General features: G+C 29.4%; 1 protein-coding gene across 2 annotated transcripts in view; it reads right to left on the bottom strand.

Moving 5' to 3' along the window:
- The window catches only part of LOC129960276 (ralA-binding protein 1-like), a 50,563-nt gene that overhangs the window by 17,179 nt on the left and 16,155 nt on the right, over positions 1-17,229 (bottom strand). For both annotated transcript variants that reach the window (XM_056073576.1, XM_056073575.1), the window contains exons 7-10: positions 10,444-10,562; positions 8,224-8,354; positions 7,934-8,135; positions 2,872-3,204 (exon numbers count right to left, since the gene is read on the bottom strand). In XM_056073576.1, the coding sequence (XP_055929551.1) occupies positions 2,872-3,204; positions 7,934-8,135; positions 8,224-8,354; positions 10,444-10,562 (785 nt within the window). The remainder of the gene's footprint in view (positions 1-2,871; positions 3,205-7,933; positions 8,136-8,223; positions 8,355-10,443; positions 10,563-17,229) is intronic.

Below are 17,229 nucleotides of genomic sequence, written 5' to 3'. Positions count from 1 at the left end.
TTCATGAAATTCACAAAAACTAATCCTTTATTCATCAATATTTAGGTCATCAGGACGCTGTGCAGCATTTCAAATATTCTGACCTTCCATGTGTACAATACATTGTATACGGTGAATGACGTTCTTCCTTACTGAGTGTAAACTGTCTGTTTCGATGTTCATAGCTCCCAATCTTATATTCTGTTTCAAGACACGCAGATTTACTTAAGAGTAACCACGGTATTACACTGTCTAGTGTAAAACAGTTTTATCAATAAAGCATGCTGAGGTAAGGTTGAGCTCATATAAAGCACACATCAAGAGTTAATCACGAACAACGGTCAAGAACACATCAATAGTCAAGAACGAACTGCTAACGCGTCGTTTGCTCCTACTAGACTTAGTCCACGACTGTAACAATTTGCCAAAGGTAAAACTGCACATGGTCCAACAGATAGCACAGCTTTCTCGAGCAGCAAACGCACCAATTTACTTTTATGTTTGCCTTATTTTTCGCTTTTGAAAATGTTCATTTTTTAATGCCTTTTCTGGAATCTTCAAACCAACGGCCCTTTTCAGAGCCAAATCCCATTGCTAAAAATGACAGTAACGAGAGTGATGTTGAAAATAATGTATTTTCAGTACACATTGTAAATTCCAAATATTTCGCTAATTTTGAATGTTTGAAATGTAAACAGCAATATGATAGCAAGCGGAATTTAAAGCGTCATATTTTAAAAATCCATCCGAAAAAAGAATTTTTGGAGCCTGTGAAGGAGTACAAGCTCCCGTGTAAGGATTGTAATAGAAAATTCAATAATGAACAAAACCTCTTTAATGAACAGTATAATATCACTTAAAGTTTCACATGTGAAAAGTATTTATTTTAAAAGCATTAATTTTCAAACCTAAGTTAAAAGAAATTTAATATAATTTAAAAACTCAAGCATTTAATGCTTATCATGTGAACGTGGGAAACAAAATATGCTTTATTAATACAGTCATATAAGAATGAAAAAAATCGACTGTGCAAATAAATAATGTGACTATAATAATCAAGGCTGTTTTGTTTAATGACGTGTTTAGCTAATAATCTTTCAATTACACAACATTTGGCCCGATAGCGCATTATCTTGTATGCCAAAAACAATTTGGCACCCTCGAAACTTGAGCATGCGCAGTTTTGACTTTGGTAAATTGTTATGGGCGCGGAATAAGGTCAAGTTTTGCTCTTCCCTTTTTACAAGGAATGCATGACGCTGCTGCCACACATGCACCAGAAAATTTATATAATCCATCTCGATATGCAAATTTCCTCGTTCATACGTGACAGCAACGCCATTTTTTTTTTTTTTTTTTTTCCTACGGAATTTATTTTTCCAAGCCTTCCGTGGTTTCATTTCGTTCATTCGTTTTAGCTGTAGATGCCGCCAAACAGGGAAAGTTATTTTATGGCCACCCTGTATATCTTGTATTTGTCAATTATTGAATACATGTCGCAAATTTTATTTAACTGCGAATGGGTGTTTTTTAAAAAGTAAATCAGAATCATTTGATTCAATTTTAAAAGAATTGGCTTTGAAGATTTCTTATTTCCATATTTTACTACAATATAGAATATGGTCACTTTTATATCATAGGTGTTAAGTGATTGGATGTCCCAGATTAGTTAAGATCACTTAACATTCTCAATTGCTTGAGAAGGTTTATCCATATTACTTATGTATATAGTTAAAATTTAAAAAATCAGATTTAATTGACTAGCTTCAGCAGAAATCTGCTTTTCAACTTTCACTGAAATAAGAAAGTTTGTCCCAATATAACAATTACAGATATGCCAGACTGAAGAAAAAGTAAATAGTAAAATATGAAGAATAATTTAAAATGTTATTTTACTGTCATACACGTATATTTTTTCTATATTCTTAAAAGATTCAAGATGAAATGCCTTCTATCAAATGTGTAAAAGACTAATTACTGATTTCTAACAAATAACAACATGCTCTGAAATTATAGGTGATGTGTAGATAGGAGTCTTAAATAAATACAATTGTAAACAAATAAATATACAAATATCTAATTACTATATAACAATAATAAGTAATTATATTATATATAGGTTGATATATTTTTATAAGATAATAAAAATATCAGATTGAAAATGATGCACTTGTTTTTGAGAAATGTCAGGAATCTGAAGAAACAATTATAAATGAAAAATTAAACAGTTATGAAATAATTCTGGGAGCACAATAAAGAGGAGAAAAGGGGGGGGGGGGATCGATTCTACTAAAGTCGTTTGTATAAATGGGAATATCAAATATATATATATATATATATATATATATATATATATATATATATATATATATATATATATATATATATATTCCTAAAACAGGTTTAATAAATAAATTCTTCTAAATGTGGTGAAAGAGAAAACTGATCCCAAAGTATATTGCCCTTTCATGCAATTTTTAATTATATTTTGAATCTTTAATGAGAAAAAAAAACTGATTTTGAAGAATTTACTCAAATCTTACAAATCTGAATTATTAAACAAAATTAAAGATTACAATCTAAAGAAAAATATGGAATTCTAAAATCTACACAGTTATACAAAAATCATGTAACAGATATATCTTTTTCTTTATAAATTGATTTTAAGCTAATAAGCGGAGTGATAGCGGGCATTTTATTTAAAATCCTTCTAAAAATGATTAAAAGAAAAAAGATAATATGTGGTTCTAAAAAAATATTTTACAAAGTATACTTTTGAGTATTATAAGAAGGTTGATAACAACATGTAGATTTCTTCAAAATTCATTCCATTTATCACTAGAATATACTCTATCAAAATGCATATCTTACAACACACAAACAAAAACTTACTTTGATTTCAGTGATCATGTCACCGCCGCTTAAATCATTTTCTTGCTGAATGTTTTCAATGTTAAGTTTTTCCATTTTCCTGACTGTCTCCTCCACAATGGGCTTAGTCTCTTCACTGCTTTCATTTACAGATGAAGAACATTCCATTCTAAGGCTTTCAACTTTTTCATGTGTTATAGCAGTATCTTTTGACACAGAGTTGGTAGAAGTAGGAAAAGGCTGAATAACAGTATTTAAGTTTTCAACTTCATCTGCTTCATCTCCTTTACATTTCATTTCAGCTTCTTCAGATCTTGAATTAGAAGTATTTTGAATTTGTCTTAAAAATCTAAGCTGTGAAGATACAAAAAGGACTTAATTATTACATAGTTTGTTAGAGGTAATATAAAATGAACTATATCTTAAAATGCCTTATATAATCATAAAAATTTCATGAGCAAATGAAAGAGTACAAGCATATAATTAAAAAAAATCTGAAATATTTAAATAGCCTCTAAGAATACAACCAAATGAAACATTAGTAAAAACTGAACATTTACTTCCAGAATTATGCGACTCATAGTGGTGTCTAGAGGATAAAGAAGGGGGGGGGCAATTTTATCAAATTAACTCTTTATCGAGCTTCAATATATAGTTAATCCAAAAAGTATTTGGAATTTGCTATTTATTCTGAAACTAATAACCGCATAATACAACTTAAATGCCTGTCGCTGTAGAAATATGTGTATAAAATATTTTTTCATGTAAGGGATTTTCTCCACATTTAGATATATTCACACACTCAACGTTTTCAAACAGAAACATCCAATTTTGAATATTTATTCGAAGTTCCTAAATTAAAATAATTCGAATACTTATAACATTTTGTAAATCTGAGTAAACGATTGATGAGTTAAAAGCAACAGAAAATTTTAATTCGTAATGTTAAATGAGAGTTCCCATTTTTTCAATATACTTCAAAATATAATCTTTGAAAATAATAATTATTATGCATTAAAATACTTAATAAACAAGACAAAATAAATGTACTTAAAAATATAATTTATATTTTTAATTAATTTTTAAATTTACAATTCAACAATTTTTGAAGAGAAACTGGTGAAAATTACGATACCAACAGTAGATGCAAAACCTAAAAAATCGTTATTTCGAATTTTATCCATTTCTATCAAATAGTTTTTAAAGTTATGTAGTAATAACCAAATACTTTCAGAATAGCACGATTTTCGCAATTTTTAGGGGGAGGGGGAGGGAGGATATATCAATTTTACAAAAAGATTCTCTGGAGAAAATCTAGATAGAAGGGGCGGAAGAATGGTTAAAAGAGAACAGAAAACAAAGCATGGTTTTCAAAGTTGCTTTAGATTAAGGCAGGTTTTTTATTTTATTTTATTAATATTATTTTCCTTTTTAAAACAAACGCTGAAATGAAGGGAAAAATCGGTGTATGTACTAGACTCTACACCGATTACATTTCAAGAGACATTTCTTTTGGGACAAATGGGAAATTATTACTGTTATAGAAATCATTTGCGAGCTATCTAATTAATAAAAAAAGCACTGGGGAAAAACAAAACCCACAAAATGTCTTTAAAAAAAATGAAACAAAAGTATAAAAATATTTCAGTAATTATTTATTTAAAATTTAATAAGCCTTATGGTAAAAAGATTTCAGCAGAAAAAAAAATTATTAAAAATAGTTTAAAGTATCGTCTGGTTTCGTTTCTAATAATGTTTATATATGAGAGAGAGAGAGAGAGAGAGAATAACAGAAAGTATCAACAGAATGACCTATACATTTGTGTATAGTGAAACTTCTCCATAATCTTTTTTCCCCCGATTAGGTTCAGGTATCTTGAGCCGATTTGTCTAACATTTTATATCAATGAATTTTTTATTAGTTAAACGATGAAACATAAGGAATTGCAAATAGAAAATTTGAAGATTATGCAAACATATATATGTAGATGACTCCTTACTGCGAATACAATTTACATATTATTAAAACGAACACTTCCAAAACCCGTAAGATTTTTTCTTAGAATTTAACTTTTATAGATTACGAACAATAACAAGTTTCGGTATACTTTTATGATAGACGGTATAGTTATGATCATGAGAATATTTCAATATTGTTTATAACAGCCATTCAACAAATTATAAATTTAATATCTCTATCTCTTTTCATCAGCAACAGAGAAACTCGTGCATAGGTACTGCAGCACACAATCCACGTTTTTCATTGTGTGAATTCAATAACCCATTTAATTTATTATGCATTTAATATTTAATTCTCACAACAATCTAACGTAATTTGATATTAAATGGTTTCGATGATTAAGAGAAAAACTGAAACAGAAAACAGTTCCCAAACCAAAATTTTCGCAATCCGAAAGTAATGTTTCTAAATGCAGAGGGGGAAAAAAAAAAAAAAAAAAACTACTCGAACAAACTGCGTTTATTTTGAGAATAAAATTCCACAGCGCATAGCTTTTCCTACCCTATTTTTAAAAGATAGAAGTACTGTCAAGACAAGCAATACTACTGATGCTACAAGTAAGGTTTTAAATGTTTTTGCGAATCTAAAAATTTTGCGAAGCTATAATTTGAAAATTTATACAGAAATGAAGAATAATTAATAATAAATGAACAAATAACTGCATAATTTAATGTTATAAGCATAATTTAATGCTATAAGCATTTAAATTTCAATGAAATTTCTTCCAAACAAAAACATTTTCCCCAATAATTTCAGTTACTAAGTTTCATGAATCCGAAAAAAAGTTTATCGAAATTTCTACGACCCCCATTACTCTTGAAGATCCCGTTTGCTCTCGTGATTCATGACTTTAAAATTAATACCTTCATGGAAAGAATTTTAAAAAAAGAAGATCAATAAATGTATTTCTGTTTATAAAAATATCGGATAAACATAATAGAATATATATATAATTTAAAGTCTAATTTAAACTTAGTTAATTTCCTAATTTTTAGCTCAATTTAGCCCATATCAAAGTCATTCTAAAAAAGTTTCTTATTTCCTGATTCTATTCCCCTTTTTCTACTTAATTAATTCAACACAAGCTTTGTAAAAAAAACTTAGGTCGGCGGTTCACACGCTCCGAGCGAAGGGATAAAAAAATTGTTGACCTGAAAAATTCTTCTAAAAGATCCCTATAATTCCCTTACCAAAATCGTCATGTGTAAAGAAATCCCCATCAAAATCTCACAGTATATAAGCACGGGGAAAAATATTCTCTCTTTCGCTTGCCCCTTTTTCGCTATTGTGTTGATGTGCTCGTCGCTTATGCTTGTATATAAATCATGCCTCCCGGAATGAAATAAAACGAAGTAAAAATTCAAAGTGTCTACATTATTTTTGCAATTCCTGTTGCTACATCAAAGTTTGAACTCTTTTGAACATTAAAAAAAGAGAAAAATATATAGCGAGATTTTATAAACGTTCGGGAAAGATGCAAGGGAAGGATATCGATTCCAGACTGAACGCTCCAAAATAGAATATAACGGTTCGATTATAGTAAAGTCGGGGGACCATGCGGGTCAAGGCAGATGTTTCATTTCATCCTCGTGTTCATCAAATCAAGATTGGAAAAAGTTTCGCTACATGAATATGAACATTATTATCCTGAAAATGCTGGAAACAATGTCTGCGACATGGACCTGGTTAGCTAAAACTTCTCTATACTTCTTCTCAGTGATCCTTTCTTTCAGGGCCACTCCATACCTGACAGGTGGAAGGAGACAATCATGATCAGATGCTCATCCTGTTGTGAGGAAAAGTGTGACAGTTGATTCGTCTGACCATATAATTGTCTTCCACTTATCGATTAGGTTTTGTGGTTACGGCACCACAGTAGACGCCGTTTGACATTAGCATCTGTGACAAGAAGCTTGGGAATTGCTGCTCTGCCGTAAATGTTCTGTTTATGAAGGTGACTTTTAAAATAACTTTTTTTTTTTTTTTTTTTTTTTTGCAAATCTATTAAAATTAAAAAGAAATTTAAACCTTAAGTTATGTCAAAATAAATTTTAAGCAAAACTATTTTATAAAAATCTTGTTTAATTTTTGAATAACTGAAATTAAAGTTTAAAAATAATTCTAAGGATTTTATCTTCCACAATATACATCAGTATCAAATTTGGTAGCTTAAGCCCAGCAGTTAACTCTCATCAGACAGACACACGCACTTGCATTGGTACAGATAACGAAATAACAGTTTAATTGAGTTTCAATTCTATAGAATACTTTTAATAACACAAAATGCGAAGTTACCATCAACATTGTCCCCATATTTTCCAACATTCAGATATCAAAAAACATCAAGGAAATATTGCACAATGTCGTGTAATAGAGCTGTTTTGCCTTAAATCGTCCATTAAATTGAAGATTTAATGCCATAATACATTTAAAAGTTACAGGAATACAAATGCAACATGACACTGTCAGAATTATTTTCGCCAATTTCTATTACCAAAATAGGTCACATATTTTATATTACATTACATTTTTGTACTCAATGTCAATCCCGTGTCCAACATATATGATGCTTGAATAATTTTGACATAAAAAAAAGATTTGCTTCAAAAGTTGTGAAATTTTAAAATGTAGAAACTTGGTAATTGATTGAACAGATTATTAACTTGTCTCGAAATAACTCAAGGATTATTTGAAAATGGTCAGATGACAAATGAGCTATCAACCCTCTTATTAAACTTCTACAGATAAATAAAAAAACCTCAACGGATTTAATCAGCACTAGGCCTAAACGATAGATGGAATCGAGTCTCAAAGCTACAACCCATATAAAATAGTATTCTTTATAGCTTTCTTAATTGGATTTATTTAATTAGCATCTATAATAATTTTTTTTTTTAATTCTGACATTTAGAACTATGACAAATCTCTGAACAAATGCAGTCTGATTGCTACTTTTTAACTTATCTTTCTATATTTGACATAAGTGGCTTGCGTATATTTTTTTGAAGATACTATTTTATACCAATTACAAAATTGTTTCACAGTTCAAAATATAATTTATACCTTTCTTTTAAGTTGTGTTACAACACGTTGAATTTCCCATAGCTTTTCTTCCTTTTGCTGATCACGCAAACCAGTATTTAATTCAGCATGAAGAGTATTAAGTACATTTTCTTGTCTTGAAAGTTCATCAGCAATAGCAGAAGGTGAATCTGGCAACTCCAGAGATAATCGTGTGCTATCAAGTTCAATAGGTGGGACATATCTTTTAAAAGATGGGAAAAAAATTTAATTAGACAATTCAAAAAAATCTTGGAACCAAATTCAAGAACATAAAATATGTCATGCATTACTTTTTCAACTCTACACCCTTAAAAAGAATATCTATATGAGTAAAAAAAGACTGCAAAACATTGTGGCTAATTTGCATGGTAGGACTGAGCACAATGGATACATTTTGAAGGTTCATTTTATTTCTTCTTTCCTAGAAAAAGAGAAAGGATTATTAAAAATAAACTAAGTATATCCCTTTTTTAAATTTGAAACTTAACTTTTTAATTGAAACACACATTTGTCAATTCATACATAATATAATATTCTGATTATAACTGATTTCATTGTTATTATAAAATCAGAATATAATTTCTTATTGTTAACTATCGAATTTTAGTACCATAGCTCTTGCAAATATAAATTATTTACAAGATAGTGCTAATAACATTTGTAAAACTCAAAAAAAGGTACTCTAGATTGTATTAAACATCTTAACATTGTCATGTTAATTGGCGACCAAAACTCCAGAGCACAGGTACAATCGTGCGTGTGTGTGCACAGTCGCTACAAACGAAACTCAGGCACCATAGGAAAAAAAAACTTGTTCTACCAAAATATTTGAATTAAAATGAATTAGAAAAAGGCTAAAAGAATTTTTTTAACGCCGAATTTATTGTATAGATAAAAACAGAACCAAACAGCGCCACTTCATTAAATATAATTAATAATTTAGACAAAAAAGTAAAATTTATGAAAAAGAAACCATAAGCCAAACTCGGATATCTCGCAATTCAGTACGTAATAATTGCAGCTCAGGGTGAAAATTATTGCCAATTTTATGGTTAACATTTTAGTTGTTTAAAGGGATTTCCCAATAGTGTAATTTTCATTTATTGTGAAAGCATAACATAAATTTAATTAAAATGTCAAGACAAAGGGCCGAAATGAGCCTTGTGTTAAGAAAATTGGTTATTAAGTATGCTGAAGATGGAAAGTCTGTATCAAAAATATTAGAGCTTGTCGACAAAAGTCATTCAACGGTTCATGACACCATAAAACGCTTCAGAACCAATAATCATGTGGAAAATAAGCCTAAGAGAGTCGAAAATAAGACTTTCAATGAAGCAGATTTGCAATATTCAATAAGAAAAATGGAAGCAAATCCTTTCCTTAATGCACCAAAGCTAGCAATCACTGTGGAAAAGAAATTACGAAAAAAAAAAAAAGTCAGCCTATCAACAATAAGAAATATGCTCCAAAAGGCAAAAGAAAAGACAGACAAAAGCCTTTCATAAATAAGCGAAATCAGATTTAAGCCTGAATTTCGCAAAAGAGGGACTTCGCAAGGAGTGAGAAAATAAGGGTTTTATTTACTGATGAGAGAAAATTCGATCTTTTTGGATCCGATGGCATGCCTTATATCTGGAGAAAATCGAAAAAGTAATTGTGTGCAAAAAAATTTGGAAGTAATTATGAAACATGGCGGCGGATGAGTAAGAGTCTAGGAGGGGGGTCGTTTTCAACTAGTGGCCCATGAACCCTGCATTCTATTGAAAGGAGAATGAATGAGAGTGTATACTTCGACATTTTAAAGAAAAAAATTGCCACAATGTGAGTAGAAACTTTCTCTCGGCAACAACTTGCGATTTCATTAGGATAATGATCCGAAACAAAAAGCTTATTTGGTGCGTTCCTGGCTCTTATATAATTGTCCTCACGTCATGGACACTCCACCCCAAAGCCCTGATATAAATTCCATCGAAAAGTCATGGAGAGAGAGAGAGAGAGAGAGAGAGAGAGAGAGAGAGAGAGAGAGAGAGACATATATACTGAGAGATTGTCTAAAAATTTAATTTCCATAACTTTTATAGGAATAGGTTTGTTGACTGAACAATGCAAAATATAATTCTTTTGACATTTAAAGCATTTTTCCAATAGGAATTATATACCTATCTCTCCAATGGTTTTTTTTTTTCTATAAAAGAAAAATGTACTGCCTGTTTAGTGTACTTGTTTTCCAGATCAAAGCCTTTTGTATATTCAGAAAACTAAGGCTTTTAACATATAAATTTCTCAGGATTCACACAATCCACAATATTAATAAGGACTGCATAATGCACAATATTAATATAATTATTTAAATTATATTTAACTTTATAAAATTGAAAATAAATAGTTAATTAATAATAAATATTATTAATTAACTTTATAAAATAGTTGAGATATAATGTTGAGAGTAAGTGTATTACACAACTAAATTGCTATAAAAAATTATGTTGTAAAATACAAAATGGAATTACCAATGCCATAACATGCTTCATGTGAATAAATATCCATGACAAAAGGAGACGATTGCAATTAGGAAGCTCATTGACCAACTTCTGTAGTGTTTCTACTTTCTTCTGCTCATTCTTTAAAACTAAAAATCAAATCAACATGATTAATATTTTCAGATTTAAAAAGATTTATTCAGACATGACAGTCTTTAAGAGAAAAAATTTGAACTTCATACAATAATTAATTGTACCAAACATAAACAGAGAAGTAAAATAAATATGATCAATTGAACAATAAAATGTATAAATTTTACAAAAAAGTGCTTGAGATATTAAGAATGTTGCAGAATTATTACATACTAGCCGCCTTTGGCGAAAAGCTGGTTCGCCAATCCTAATGTTCGTTTAAATTTTAATAATTAAATATTTTACGCAATTCCTACTTTAATAGATTATTCATCAAAATATTTTAAAACTTCAAATTTTGATAGTCATATAATTTACTCATAATATTATAAAGGCCTTCAATCATAACGTAATATGTCTCTAATTTTCTGTTAGCTCCCGTAGAATTTATGCTTTAAATTAAAGTGGAAAGAATTAATCTGCAATTAATAAAATAATATTTTTTACTGAAACAAAGCATTTTTTTATAATATGATTACTGATAACAGAGTCACTGAGCGTTTAAACTTTATGGGCACTAAAGAATATATTTCTTAATTTATGTAATATCTCAAGAATTTGTCAACAAAATTTTCTCCGATTCATCATGAACAGATCGATTAATTAACAATGTTTAATTTTAAATGCATCAAATACTAAGAAAAAAAAATGAATCGTTTAAAATAATCGGCCGAAAAATGTTAACCCTAGCCTCATTACTGTTGGGGGAAAAAAAACTGTAGCCTTACTCATTTGGCGGTGGGGAAAATGGAAGACTTTTTTGGCGGGAAAGTTAGTTTTTAATTAATAATTAAAATTCTAATTAAAAATTCAAAAAAAGGGACCCCAGGCGCACATTCCCGACCTCTAAGGTATACATGTACTAAATTTAGTAGTTATAGGTCAAATGGCCTGGCCTGTAGAGCGCCAACACACACACACACACACACACACACACACACACACACACACACACACACACACACACACATTGAGCTTTATATAAGTATAGATTAGTCGCTTTTGGCGACCAGCTAGTTCGCTGGGATAAATGAACTTTAAAATTTTCAATTAAATATTTCATGCAACTTGGTCTTAATAAATTCTTCAAGCAAAATATTTTTAAAATTCAAGTTTTTATAGATATATAATTCGTACTATTTTAGAAACCTTAAGCCGTTCTGTTCATTTTAGTATGCATTTTCATTACTTTCTATTAGTTCTTCTAAAATTCACAAAAAATTTTATTTCTAGCCTTTAAACATTGTAGTCTAATTTCCAACCTAAAACAATGTAACATACTGATACTTCTCCAATCGCTTGAATCCTGAAATCTGCTTAGCTAATTATGACTTGTGTTAAGGACATATTTTTAATTTCCTTTTTTTTTTTTTTTTTTTTTTTCAAATTTCATAATTTTTCGTATTAATATCGATTGTAAGTCGGACTGTAAATCAAAAACGAAAAACATATCTGCAATCTTAATAATAAAATTTGGTGTTCTCTCAGAATTCTTACATACCTTTGTATTCTTAATGGAAAATGTACTTAAAAAATTTTTTAAACAGATTAAATCTAGAAAAAAAAAATTATATACCAAAAAAATTATCATAATTGAAAAAATAATTTTTTGAATATTAAGATGATATAAAAATCAATTTCATGCTGTATCATTTTCGGAAGTTATCGCGGCAAAACACCAAACTTTTACTTAGCTTTTAATTAAAATTCTAACTGAAAATTTTAAAAAATTGCTCTAAGATGCACATTTCCATCTCTTCAAAAATATTTTTTTTTATTACTTATTATATACCTATCAAGAATAATACTTTTTTTCTTCTTTAACATTTAATTCACTTACGAAAATCTTTTCAAACCGAAGCATATAAAAAACATTTAAAAATTCTCATCTATGATCGTATAAAACCAAAACTGTCTCATAAATCTAACAAAAAGATAAACTTTGTAACAAACTTTAAGCATGTTATATTTCAAAAAAATTCCCTTTCCCTCAACACTGAAAAAAATGTAGCAGTAGTATTTATAAACAGAAAGCCTTTAAATATGACACTCCTTTTGGAAAGACATCCAACTACAATGCTCAACCCAGGTGGATAACAAGATGCCTATGAAATACTCATGATTTTCTTCTTAACTACAGCTTCTTTTGAAGAGTTACCACTAATGAAAGAAAATGAATTACGATAAAACAGATGTGTTTCTGTCGAAGCAACAAGAATCAAAACCGTATCTCATAAAAAGCAAAAATTGTGCGAATGATGAGCTTTGAATGAAAATGGGGAAAATATGTTCTGTAGGATGGAACGAAATTGGCCTTTAAATCCTTTTTAGATTTTAGTTTGGTAAATAGTGTGGAAAAAAATTGCCTTTTAGGTTAAAAAATATATATTAAAGTATTTGCAATATTACAACATCTTGAGAGGCCGCAAAGAGCAAAAAAAAAAAATTGAAAAATTAGAAACTTATATAAATATTTATGAATTTATACTGTATATAATGCTACAAAAGATGGTTTTAAATATATAATATAAGCTTACAATTGGAAAGAAATATTAATTACAAAATACAATAATAAAAAAATACATTCTTTAATGTCAAATTTTATGTTTCTTACTTCTGTATTCTTAATTATTACAAATGTTACAGCTGCAAACTGCTTGCTTCTACAACATTTCTTGCGAGTGAGCCACAGACATTTTGAGCAGATTCGGTCAAAAGTTTCACAACTATTTCCACTGCTTGCGCGGGAAAATGAATCGGAGAAAGCTGATAACCAAACCCACTATACTATTTGGTTCAGCTTCAGATGCATTCCGTATAAAGTCTTTCAGAGAGTCACTGGAAACATATTTTAACAAAGGGAGGGAGGGGGCTAGTAACGTCCTTTTCAAGCTATATCATGCCGAAATAATCCTTTGCATCGTAATTTATCTTTGGAACTTTAAACTTCCTGGCTCTACCTCTACTTTTTGTTCTTGCTTTTAAAACGCGTCGAAATCAAGTTCTCTTCGAATTTTACGTTTATCACTTAGCATGGAGAAAAAGGTATTTTCTGGAGCAGAAAAGTACCCATCTCTACCATTCTATAACGTCCTTGAGATCATCAGAGAGATAGCGTGAATATGAGATAAGGTTAAACAGACGTTTGGTACCATAAGTACATGAAGGTTTTAACTTAATATTAAACCACACAGGCACATAATTTTCCCAAGCCCTAGATTTTCAGTTTCCACATACAACCTAAGCACGCGGTTAGCTAATGACAACTACTTGGAATGAGCTAATTTCCAGGGTTTCTTATAAATCTAGTGAGCAATTTTTACTTGATACAGCAATACACATATCCAATTAATATTTTTGATCCGCACTTAAATATTTTTTGCACGGACAGGGAAGGTTATTTCAATTGGCAAGAAAGTAACCACAGGAAAATTAGCACAGTTTTCTAGCTGCTGACCTATTTCACCATTAAACTCATTGGGTCCCTTCGTATTATTTTCTAAACCACAAAAAAGATGTCGCAATGGTAGCTCATTACAAACAAACGAATTAACCATTGTAAAGATCTACCGATTTCCTTTTCCATCGAGGAAATCACACCATTATTATGCCCAGTGTTTACAACGCTTCCATCACACCCAATAGCAGAAAAGTTCAAAAGTTGTTTCTCGTTTTCTGTACCATCAAGAAATTCCAATATACTATCTTCTGCATCTTTCCCCATGCTAGATTTAGGTGTTCTGTGGCTAAAAGCTTAAGAGTTTGGTTCATCTATTAGTGAAACGAGCTTTTCTGAAATAAATTTTTTGTACAACTTATTTCGTTTCTTTCTTTTCTTCAACAATTGTTAAGTATTTTCTTCCATCAATAAGCAATCCTCTATTTTCGGTTATCTGATTATAACGGTTGTCATAAGAGATCTCTTCGATTTGCTCTATTAATTTTCACAATGTCTATTACATTGAATTGGTCTTCTTCTTTGATTGCACCCAAGTCTTGTAAAGCAGCACTAGCTATAACTACAGTAGCTTTGATATTCCGATACGATCAGCAATGGAAGCTACAGATGGCAATTTTATAAGCATTTGTTCACTCCGGCGATGACTCAGTGTCCTGGATACCATGCCAATGGAATAGTAAAACTGTTATTACATATTTTTATTCATATTATAACGCCTATTTAAAAATTTTCATTTCCTAATCGAATTACGAAAAATTCTTTTCCAAAAAATGTGTTTTTATGAAACTTGAACATTCTTGCGGCACCTCAAAACGTACTCCAATATTTTTCATATTTATAATTTATTTTATCTATACCAAAAGGCAACTTTTCCGCGCTATTACAAATTGAAAATCGGAAGTTGATTTTTTTTTTCGTTCCACCATAATGTTCAGTGCCCCATGTAATGTTTCCTCTGATTGCAGCTCCAGCGCCTCTAAATTTAAAGGATGAAAGAATTCCCTTTGTAGATGTAAACGAAATAATATATATTTAACTTGATCATTTATAAAACCATTTACATAGAGTAATATGAAATAATAAGCTACTTACAGGAGCACACAATAGCATCATAGTAAACAGATGAGAATAGAATAATAACAGGATGAATTATATAAAATGAAAATTAAAGTGAGTTGTTTCAATCTTTAATTACCGCACTCTTTTTTTTTTTTTTTTTTAACATCATCAAAGTTGCGAGTATAGTGGGCTTTCAGGGCCTGCTTCCCGAAGCCCCGTCTAATGTTTATGCTGTTTGTTGTTTCATTTGTCTTCTTTTCATATTTTTATAGCCTTTTTTACATTTTCGTAGTTCACCGAACTCTCAGAGTGAAAAAGTAAACAAAGAGCATGGAGCTCAATGAAAAAATACCCAAATAAGTTAAAAAAAGAAAATGTAATTAAAAAAAATAATTTCAAAGCATTGCAGCATAATGAATGAGACACCACAGCATGCACAAAAGTGGCCCATTTTTTTAAAGCGTAATGTAAAATATATTTACATTATGTATCAGCAAAAATCTTGCATTAATTTTCAAATTACAATCAATTACATTACACAGGAACAGATTATCTGACTAGCAGACAAATTATCTGTGGCATACTTAAGAAAATTACAACTCAAAATGAGGACTGCTTAATATTTTTTAATTAGTAATCAAGAGATAATGAGCATATTTTCATTTCCAAATATAAACCAGATTTAATTTATGCAAATACATTATAAAATCATATTATAAATTTTCCTTCTAATATGCAAAACATACCTCCGGTGTTGAAACAGAAGCAAAATCAAAACTGATAATTGATAACCAAAGTTTTATAACAGTAAATGAACAGCAGTGTACTAGCCTTCCAATGAACTGTGTTTCAGAGATCTTTTGCATTGCATCTCTAACCAGAGTTGAAATGAAGCAGTAAATTAAAAGTAAATTCAATTTACGGCGAACTATCATCATTCATATCCATACTATTCAAGAAACTAACAAGCCAGTTCTAAAATTTTCATACCTTAAGCAAATTACTGTTTTAGTATTCTCTCTCCTTTACCACATTGACATCTGCCCCTCCCCATAAATAAATAAAAGAAAGAAAATTAAAGCAAAAAAATAATTTTAATGAATAAGCCCAAATTATTTAAATAGAAATTTATAAAAAATTACTGATAAAACTAAGAGCAAAGTTTAATTTAAAAAACTACTATTGCAAAAAATTGACAAATTTAAATCTAATAATAAAGAGAGAAACAATACTTATAATGAACTATGTGATCACTAATGCCAACAATACTTAAATACAATGAAAATTTTTATTAAACAGTTTTATACAATTTGTATTCACAAATAATGAAATGACACATAAAGATGTCACAAATTTTGTGTAAAAACTAAATATATAACAAATAAATGAGTATACCCCTCCCCCATTGCAACAGTACCCATCTGGTTTTAGATGCAGAAAATTCGTCAGTGATATCAAGAACACAGATAGAATTCACGACTCATTGATCTATAGAAAGTTTGATTAAACATCCTGAGTATCTCAAATAATTCTCAGTAAATTTCTTATAGGAAAAACTTTTTTTTTATCTACATGCCATTGAACCTGGCAAAATTAATAACATTTTCAAGCTTATAGCTAAATTTCCGAAAAAATTCTTAAGATTAATTTTCTAAATTTAGCAAAGTGCTTCTAAGAGAACCTGAATCAAGAATGAAATGATTTTAAGTCTTTAATTAGTTTTATACCTTCCAAAACCTCATTAATAACAATATTTTTTATTAAAAAACATTTTTTCCAAGTTTTAATGATTTTGTTTGAATTCTTTTTCAAATGTATTAATAATATTTAAATTAAGCAAACTATTATTTTCACATTGTGACTTTATTTGCTTAAATAGTTTCTAATGAGTTTAAAAATTGTATCCAACGTAGCAGAAAAAGTTATATTTTGCTAGATTTGGTATCTTTTCCTTTGGTATCTTTTCCTTTCTTCTTTCTATGCATTTTTATTAAATTAAATATACAGAGTTATATATATTAAGTAAATTTAACATACATATTTATGAAGAAATATAGAAATTTATATTATATATAAAAAATTTTCATGGTAGAATAGTTGATCCT

This window comes from Argiope bruennichi, chromosome X2, assembly GCF_947563725.1.
Source record: "Argiope bruennichi chromosome X2, qqArgBrue1.1, whole genome shotgun sequence".
Taxonomy (NCBI): Eukaryota; Metazoa; Arthropoda; class Arachnida; order Araneae; family Araneidae; genus Argiope; species Argiope bruennichi.
The sequence above is the reverse complement of the archived record's forward strand: the minus strand, read 5'-3'. Positions and strand labels throughout refer to the sequence as shown.